The 10,383-nt window shown below is 37.1% G+C and overlaps 1 protein-coding gene across 1 annotated transcript; it reads right to left on the bottom strand.

Moving 5' to 3' along the window:
• Positions 1-2,768: 2,768 nt before the first annotated feature.
• Positions 2,769-4,173, bottom strand: LOC121756050 (putative F-box/LRR-repeat protein 23). Its single transcript, XM_042151508.1, has 2 exons — positions 3,825-4,173; positions 2,769-3,324 (listed from the first exon to the last, which is right to left on the bottom strand). The coding sequence occupies exons 1-2, from the start codon at positions 4,163-4,165 to the stop codon at positions 2,769-2,771; spliced, it is 897 nt and encodes a 298-aa protein (XP_042007442.1). The 5' UTR covers positions 4,166-4,173.
• Between the last annotated feature and the right edge of the window lie 6,210 nt (positions 4,174-10,383).

Genomic DNA, 10,383 nt, shown 5'->3' with positions numbered 1-10,383 from the left:
TATTCAGCATGGCCTCAGCAGCGCCACCATCTCCGCCATGGACTGAACTGCCCGATGATTTGACGACAAATATCCTGCAAAGGCTGCATACTGAACAAATGCTAACAAATTTCAATAACTTTTTCAATCCCAACGACTGAATCCCAAAGATTTTGAAACCATTAATTCATGGCTAGTAATACTGCCTGAAACCCGATACTAAGTTATAAAATTTTAACCCGATAAAATTATAATTATTAATCAATCTACCAATATGCTTTAGACAATATTGGTTATATTCATATAGAGTAAAATATCAGCACGATAAATCATAAAAATGAATCGAACAATATCAATACGCTATTTTGTGTTCGATTTATAATGTGACTATGTATCCATATGATGTATGTACACGCGTATCAATACAATCATGCTTAGATATCAATGTACTTAACTTAAGTTATCAATTAATTAAAAGAATAATACGAATATATCTACTATCAGTTGATAATTATCTTAAATTTATAACTGATAACTATGTAGATGTCAATTATATTTAATTGACATGTCTTCGTGTTGACATCAATAGCATAAGTTGTTGACATAATTGTCCGTTATCAATTTAAGATGATTGTCAACCTAACATAACCCTTCCTAATATCAATAAATATACATCAAAATTATATAGAATCTGCTACCAGTTAAATAGAATAATATGGAAAGAATGAGAGATTTATGAGATGTACTAATTAAGAATTAACAAAATTACCTTTTTTTATTAAATTTTAAAATTAGGCTTAATTATAGACCATTAGTTATATCTTCAAATCTAATGGTTATTAATTTGTAGTACGATTACAAATATATACATAACCATGATATACCTAGGAATTCACCTAACCCTAAATATTCAAGATGTTGAGCAAGAGAACGAAACCAGAATCGATGATCCAAACTGAACCTCCAGTTTCGACGTTGGCTGCCTCTTCATCATCCTCAGCCTCACCTACGCTTCCATTATTGCCGCCAGGGGCGGACGCAGAAAAATATCATAGTAGGGGATGACTATATATATGTGTCGTATAACCGCTATATATATAGCAGTATTACTATATTTCGTTCGTTACATAAAAACAAACACTATTTTAATTTTTATTCATTCAAGAATAGTAAATATTCTTTTTATTTTTGTTAGACTTTCACTAACAATATTTAAATCATTTTCTTTCGTTCCCTCTTTTATTTTACAAAGTGCACATTAAAAACTCGTATCGTTTCAAAATTGTCTACTTTTACACAACGAAAATAGTACATAGAAAAATATTAAACTATTAAGAATCACAAACACAACAACTATAAAAATACATTAAACCCAAAATATTAAATCTATCGATAGGTTTATTATTTGTTAATATAGTACCCATCTGTCTAATTAAATATGAAACATTTATTTTTTGTCATAAGATTTGATATAATATTATTTTGTAAGTTAACGAAGAGAGATAAAAATAAGAGAGAAAAGTAGTAATAATGGTATTTTCATTATTAATGGAATAACTCAAAAAAGAAAACATTTTATTTTTGTTGGAACCTATAGAATACAGATTATTGAAAATAGGTTATGAATTTGGAAGGAAAATTAATACCCGTACTATGCAATTTGTAATTCTATAGCCCTCATAGTATATCTAATCTATTGAGAAAAAGAAAAATAAAACCATCATATGTATTTTATGATTTTATCTATTGTATCGTTGTGGAAAAGAATAGTAGCACTATTAATTTATAACAATAAATGAACAATCAAGAAAAGTCTTTTACATTCAATAAATAACTTGACATAGTTTTTGAGACACTAGTAGTATTATTATATTGTAAATTGAATCATCTTCTTCACAAATACTCGGAGGTCATTGTTGTTCATTTCTGTCTGCAGTTTATATTTTAAGATTTATTTCAGCCATTTTATCATATAATTTTTGATGATTTAGTCTTGAAAGACACTTATTTTGTAAGGGCTATGGATGATTTTTCAAAAATATAAACGAACTTAGAAGTAGAAAAAATAAAAAAAAATTACATTTTGGGTGAGAGCTTAAGCCCCACCCTTCTCCTATGTGTGTCCGCCCCTGATTGCCGCCATGGATCGAGCTGGTGTTGCAGAGATTTTGTTGAGGGCACAGCACGTACGTGTGTGCTACATGGTGGAGAGTCTGCAAGAATCCCGCCATTTGGCGCGTTATTAATCTGGATTGTCGAAATTACGACACACCCAACGAATTTAGTTGCATTTTCCATTGCGCAGTGGGTCGTAACCAGGGACAATTGGTCGAGGTAAAGCTTTTCGATTTTCAAGTGGATGCCGAGCGGTATAATTCTTCCATCCACTTCATTGTTCTCTTAGGACAGACCAAAGAGTCTATTTTTATTGCAAGGAGAAAGTATTTAATTTAAATACTAGTATCACTTTCTCCAACGCTAGACTAAGTCTAAAGTGTTTCTATGGATACATAGGAAATTTAAAGTAGTATAAAGAGACAATACCGGCATAATACGGTCTCGGGCTCGTATCATAATGTCACTAATTCACAAATTTTGTGAATTTAAATGCCAAGAAACTCAATCGAGATCCAAACAAACGAATTAGAAGGACAAATATAGAATAAAATAAGCTGCCAAATAAAGCATTCAAAAAAACAAAGTAGTAAGTACTATCATAGTTCACCAGCATGACATAAAAGTGATGAAAAAAAATACATATTCATCAAAATCTTATAAATAAGCACAGATCATAATTCTGGAGGTATATAAAAATCACTGTCATAGTAAGTAGTAACATATCCACATTCATATTTATTTCCATTTTCGTATTTATATTCAGATTTATTATCTTCATACGCAGGATATTTGATAACCCAATCAGTAACACTGTAGTCAGAAGGAAGCCTCAGATGTTTTATTCGGTCAGAACATCTTTTACCCAGAGCTCCTTCCAGATCAAGACCAAGGCATCTCCGAAGATCAAGTGATTCAAGATGGGGGCAGCCATCGAGAATCGCTTCCAGTCCGAGATGGTGCAGATTAGGCATGGTTTCTCCAATTGCAACGGCATGCTCAGTGCCAAATCTTCCCTCGATAGGGTAATCCGTAAGCCAATGGTCTATATATGTAAATGATTTCAACATGGGGCAAGACATGCCAATGCTTTCAAATTCTTCTACACTCAGTGATGGCATTCTGATAAGGTGCAACTCTTCCAACCGTGGGAGTTTTTCTATTGCATCAGTCAAACCAATTTCAATTTTCTCGTACCCTGCGAGTGTAAGGCATCGGAGCTTACTTGATCTGTCAAAAGACTATATCAGTGATGTTGTAGTAGTGGTAATCTATAAGACAGCTTTTCCTTCATCCAAAATTAGAATGTTTAGCAAGACCTATCTATGCTAATTAATACAAGCATTACTAATTCAAAATTTGAAAACACAATCCTTACTAGTTGCCCCCTCTGCATATTCCATTTCTTTTCAAGGAAAAACTTTATTCACTGTCCAATTTTATTATGTTTCAATCTTTATTCTCTACATTCAACCTATCAATTCCTTAATTTCAATGATGGAAGTAGTATCAATCAACATGGCAAAAAATAGTTTTTGCAATTTCTTGCATCAATTTCTAAAAGCTGATGATTTAAACTAAATATTCATTAAGATAAATTACTGGTTCGACACAGGCAGAATTAACCTAGGTTTAGGTTTTGTGTTATTAGAACAAATTAAAGCGCACACACAAAAAAGAAAGCAATAGCCAAGCAAGAAAGAGAAAGAAGAGAGAATCAAGAATTATACCCGGCGACGTAATCAAGAAACTCATAGTCTTGATCATTATAACTGAGAAGCTTTAGGTCGACCAATTGTCCCTGGCTACGATCCACTATGCGATAGCATACGCTAGCGAATTTTTTGTCAGCCCAATCTCGACAATCCAAGTTAATAACGCGCCACATCGTGGGATTTTTTATCACTCTCCGCCATGTAGTACACACTTTCTGCGCAGTAGTCAGTATATCTCCGATTGGCAGTAGGATATTCTCCGTCAAATAATCCGGCAGTTCCAGCCACGGCGGCGCGTCTGAGGAGGCGGCGGCCTTGTTGAAAAGCTTTGATCTTTTGTTAATTAGGGCTGGCATGATATTCGCCTTTGCAGTGCATACACAGAGAATCGAATTATTAACTTTAGGGTTTCCTCGTTTTTTAAACTATAAAGAGAATCGTTGATTAATTAATTAATAAGTTAATGTCAGAGATTATTTAATTAATATCGTGATTCATAATAAATTGATTATTATTTGTTCGGTAAAATTGAATTTTATAATGTTAATTTGGGTGATTTAATATTGATTAATGCCTCCAATAATTAGGGATTTGGCTATGCTGGATAACTTATTTCACCAGTTTTAATACCAATTTGATTTGAAAAACACGATAATATTTTTACTTGATTATAAATCCTACATTAAACCCTAATTATTACACACCTTAGAGATAGATGAAGAATGATTGTATGTAATCTGATCCATAAAATGTTTGAGCTCAGCACAACCTAACTGTCCAGATGACCGTAAAGAGACGAGAGTCGTTGAGTCTAGTTCTATCCATATATGAGAAGAGAACTCCATATCCAATCGCTAAGCCGTGAAGATGAGCCATAAGCTCCGCCTCAAAGCTCGACGAAGCAGCAAGTGGGAGAACAGAAGGCCCTCAGAAGTCCGCCGTAAGAACCACGAACAATACCTCCATCTCCGGCCTACAATGTCGATATAGAGAAGGCTATGTCAGTGTTCAGCTTCACCCCTGCCTTGTCCTTCTACGATTCAGTCTCTGCGCCTCGGTACCTAAAGGCATTTGTTAGGATGGACCAACTTGGATATCCTAACTTCCGCTTCGACGTAGAGATGTGAATTTGTTTATATATTAATTTTACAATAGAATGTAATGTGACTGAAAAGGGTTAATGAAATGTGTCCTATTTATAATTTATAGTAAAAGCGAAATTGCAAGTGTTAGAACCAAGTTAAGTGACAGCTTGTAAGGATTGAATTAGACCAACATTGTAAATTATTTTACTTGACAGATTAAGTCAGCTACGTTGCCTCACACTCGACAACTATGGTGCAACAACGACTGCTTTAATGGGGGCACTAAAAAACCCCTGCAATTGAAAGATTTGCACCTTATCACAAGGCTTCGCTTTTATCCTGAAGATTTTACAGTTATTGGCAATGGCGGGTCAATCTAATCGGTTGCACTCTCGGGTGGTTACGAGGACGACGAGGATCATGGAGAATGGTTTCTCTACATGGGGAGGTATTAAATGCTGCTTCTATTTGGCATTATATTAGAAATGAGCCACTCACCCCTTAAAAGGCCTCATAAGGGGAGGGTTATCCACACTTATATAGATGAGCTAGGATCGTGCTGCTTCTATTTGGCATTATATTAGAAATGGACCACTCACCCCTTAAAAGGGCTCTACATGGGGAGGTATTAAATGCTGCTTCTATTTGGCATTATATTAGAAATGGGCCACTCACCCCTTAAAATGGCTCATAAGCGGGAGGGTTATCCACACTTATATAGATGAGCTAGGATCGTTACCAAGTCGATGTGGGACAAGATATTAGAATTTTAACACGCCCCCTCACGTGTGGGCCGGAATGACACATCGGACTTCCATCACGTGGGTAGGCAAGAGGGGTTATCCACACTTATATAGATGAGCTAGGATCATTGCCCCCTCACGTGTGGGCCGGAATGACATATCGGACTTCCATCACGTGGGTAGGCAAGAGGGGTTATCCACACTTATATAGATGAGCTAGGATCGTTACCAAGTCGATGTGGGACAAGATATTAGAATTTTAACACGCCCCCTCACGTGTGGGCCGGAATGACACATCGGACTTTCATATAAAGAGATATAATCCAGAGAAGAGATAAAGAGGACTTCCATCACGTGGGTAGGCAAGAGAAGAGATATATAAAGAGATATAATCCAGAGAAGAGATAAAGAGATATATAAAGAGATATAATCCATCATCGACTTGGGCCCGCTCTGATACCATATTAGAAATTGGCCACTCACCCCTTAAAAGGCCTCATAAGAGGGAGGGTTATCAACACTTATATAGGTGAGCTAGGATCGTTACCAAGTCGATGTGGGACAAGATATTAGAATTTTAACACATTATTACTTAAGATTAAGATGATATTTGTTTGAACTTAATGTGAAACTGGATGTGCATAGTCTGTGCCAATACTTACTTTATAAGGTTCTATTAATAACTTTCCATAAGTTCTCTATTTTATTGCTGGTTACAGCGACCTTACCGGGAATAAAAGGACGAACAAGAAACAGTCCTTTGATCAGAGCTTTAAAAGTTCCAATGAAGCTCTAAGAGTTAGTTGTCGTGAGGGATATCCTGTTCGAGTTGTGAGGTAAGCTAACATTTCTCATGTAATGCTTAATTTTGTTGTTAATATTACTTTGTAACACTGTGCAAACTAGTGCTATTTCTAATGTTCTTTGTGCTGTTTAGTGCTCAAATTAGACGACAACGCTTTCTTTTACTTGTTGAGTTTTCTTGAAATTAAGGTGTCTAACAAAAACTTTGATACTTATCTATCTATTGTTTTGTCATATTTCATTTTATTGTTATTACAGGGATTTGTCGTCTGCCGTTATCTATTTGTGCATTGTGATAATGATCCAGCACCGTGGACCATGTGAGTTGTTGTATATTTGTCTTGCATGGCCTCTCTACTCAGTCGTCTACTATCTGTATTTCATGATATATGCTTAAACTTCTACCTCATCTGTCGGACAAAGAGTTGATGAACGTGATTGAAACGCTGCAGAACCAGTTGGAGGAGGAGAGCTCCAAGGCTAAGGAAAACGAGGATGCTCAAAGCTTGAATTCAAGCGAGAATGCTGAAGAAGAGGGCTCAGAAATGGAAGTGCGAGAAGATGCTGACAGCATAGATGAAGATGCTGTTAGTGTTTCTAAGCGAAGGAAGCTTAGCAACGCATGGTGCCCAAGCCGGAGGGCTAGTAGGGACAAAAGGCAATGAGGTAGCAAAACCAGGCAGGCTTCCTGATGGAGAAGAGAGCACACAAGTAGATGCGCAAGAATGTGCTGACGAAACACCAGATGTAGTTGCTGAAAGCACGAAAGGGGACAAGGCTGAGAAACCTTCTCCTCTAAAGAAACCTGATGCAGGAGCCACAGAAGGCCTTGAACCAGCAAAGCGTGGGCGTGGTAGGCCTAAGAAAGCCACTGCGCAGAACAATTCTGGGGCGAATTAGTCTAGATGCCGGTACCTCTGCCGTCCCTTCTCCTTTAATTTTGCTACTATATATTGTTCTTTACTTGATAGGAGTGGTATAAAGTTTAAACAACATTTTTTTTATTTCATGGGTGAAGTTTTTCTCATGGTATATTTTTGGAACAATGTGTAGATGTGATGGTGTTTAGTAGTAGTATTTACCATCTCTAATCCATCTTAAGCTTTTACCCTTTTGAAATCAATTAAAATTAATCATGAACTTACCTAACATTCTTATTGATCAGTTCTTTTCAAGGCTTTGTTTGTGAAAATTTTTGTGTGGGCACAGCCTGAAGTGGAGGGATGGTGCCCCAAATGCCGGGGATGGTGATGCCCTGTATGATACAGGGGGTAGCAGAGTGGGGTCTCTCAATCACCTGGGGACAACGTGTATCGCCCCTATATGGATTTATTATCTAGTGACAGTACTCAACTGGAGACTCGGTTCACCGGCAATGAGACTTTCTCTTTGGAACCGTTCAGGGAGTCTCCAACGAAGATACCACCGGTGGCAGAGGGACGGGGCAGGGGCAAGGGCAAGGGCAAGGGTAAGGGCAAGGATAAGGGAAAGGTCATTGGTTAGTCCTTGCGTGTCCTCATCGATGAGGGTGGGGCGAGGGACGATGGAGAGGAGGAGGAGGTTGGCGAGGGAAAGAGGACCGTCTGGAGCGAGGCGGAGTGCGTCGCGCTGGCAAAGGCTTGGACGAGTATAGTCGAGGATCCCTACATCGGGCTAACAAGACTATCGACAGGATGTGGTGGCGCATTAGCTAGAACTACATCAAATTCAGCCCGCCAGGTTCGAAGCCTCACGATGGAGAGCAATGTCGGAGTGGCTGAGGAGACAGCTCAGCCGATGGACCGGCATCTACGAAAACAATATCCGTACGGCAACCAGCGGCATGTCCATGGAGGACTTGAAGAGTTTGTCCATGCAGCAGTTCATCGACAAGAAGAAGAAGTTCGGCGTCTTCAAATATTGGGATGTCTATCTTGTGCTGCAGGATTCCGCCAAATTTTGTGCGGGTGTTGAAGCTGGCTGGCCGAAGTCTTAAGATGACGCCAAGTCTCAATCCGCAAGATTTTGAAAGCATTGGCATCTCTTGTCCCATGTTGAAATCATTTACATATATAAACATTTGGGATGGTCTATTTGAATTTACAGAGCATGCAGTAGCCATGGGAAAAAACATGCCTAACTTGCGCCATCTCAGACTTTTTACATTTTGTATTGGAATCCAGGGGCTGGAAGCGATTCTCGATGGCTGCCCCAACCTTGAATCACTTCATATTCAGCAATGCTCCGGTCTTGATCTACAAGGGGGTCTAGGCAAACGATGTTTTGACCGAATAGAAGATCTGATTCTCGATTCTGAGCCTTCTCAATCTGAACGTGGTCAGGTGGATTATGATTGGTATAACGACAATGAATCAACAGCTTCTGACTCTGATCATAGTGGTTATGCATATGATCCTGATTTTATTTAGGATTGAAGATTTTGATGCTTCTTACTATTTGTTTTGAAAATGCTAAGATTCTGATTCTTCACTTTTATGTTAGGTTGGTGAAGGATGATGCTACTTTGTTTTTTCTCAAATGGTTTAGTTTGCACCATATTTGGAGTTTGTTTTTCCTGCGGTTTACATCTATCTCAACTCGTCTTTGTGAATATTCAAGGTGTTTGATTTCGATTGCTATGATTTGTGAATTTCATATATGGATATTCAATTGTTCGATTTGTGGGTTTCTCAATTTTTTTTATGGCCAAAAGTTTGGTCCCAAGGCACTCTACAATAAGAGCATTCACAATGAGGCAACATATAGTCCGCCCTATATTATGTCACGTCATCATTTTAACCTCTGAATTTCAGTTTGTGGTTTGATATCTCGGCAAGTGTTTTGGCTCCTTTATGTTAGGTGTACTTGAACTATGATTCTACTTATGTTTTTTCAAATGGTTTAGTTGGCATCACATTTGGACTTTTGGAGTTTGTTTTTCCAGTTGTATCTTTACATCTCACTGTAATTCATATTTGGAGTTTGTCCAGCTATTTACATCGTTACTCATCGATAAGCTTATTGAATTTTTTGTGGTTGGATGATTAATTAATTAATTATAAAATCAACGGAGTTAGTTAAATTAATTAAAAATTCTAAAACGATTTGGTGATCTTAATTGAGACTATTTAATTATTTTCGTGATTAATAATAAATTGATTATTAGTAGTTCAACAAATTAATAATTACTTTCTTATTGATAAAGATATTAATTTAATAATCTCATTATAGATAATCAATTGTATTTGTAATTTTAATCAATTTAACTAAATCCGCCATTGATTTTATAATTAATTAATCTTCGATTCTTTCCAAAGTTATCAAACTCCGTAATACGATGAAACCCTAATTAGCAAAAAATTTGTTTTTCCATCTACATAGTATTATACTAAAACTTTAGAAAACCCTAACTCATAGTAAGGAAGAAATCGGCTGATGATCCAAATTGAACCTCCAATTCTCACGGTGGCTGCCTCTTCATCATCCTTAGTGGCCCCTCCATGGATCGAGCTGCCGGATGAATTGACGGCCAATATCCTGCAAAGGTTGGGTGCTGAAGAGAGACTAGAGAGTGCACAGTTAGTGTGTAGTATTATACGATGATTGTTTTTTCGAACCTCTATTTTGTTTGGTTGCCATTCTTTTATATTCATTTTCCCATGATTAATCACTGATATGGCGCATGTTTTATACAGATCAAGTCAGCTATGATGCCTTACACTTGATAATTATACAATAATAGAAAGCGATTTAATTGATGCGATAAAAAAAACTTCCACAATTGGAAGAGTTGCATCTTACTTTGATGGATCCAACGCTCGGTCCCAAAGGTTTCGAAACCATTGGCATCTCTTGCCCCAAGTTGAAATCATTCACATATAATAGCAAGAAATATGGTCTTTATTTAGTACTCCTACTTTCAGAGCATGCTGTAGCCATTGGAGGAAGCATGCCTAACCTACG

Source organism: Salvia splendens, chromosome 11 (assembly GCF_004379255.2).
Source record: "Salvia splendens isolate huo1 chromosome 11, SspV2, whole genome shotgun sequence".
Taxonomy (NCBI): Eukaryota; Viridiplantae; Streptophyta; class Magnoliopsida; order Lamiales; family Lamiaceae; genus Salvia; species Salvia splendens.
This window is presented reverse-complemented; position numbering and strand designations above follow the sequence as displayed.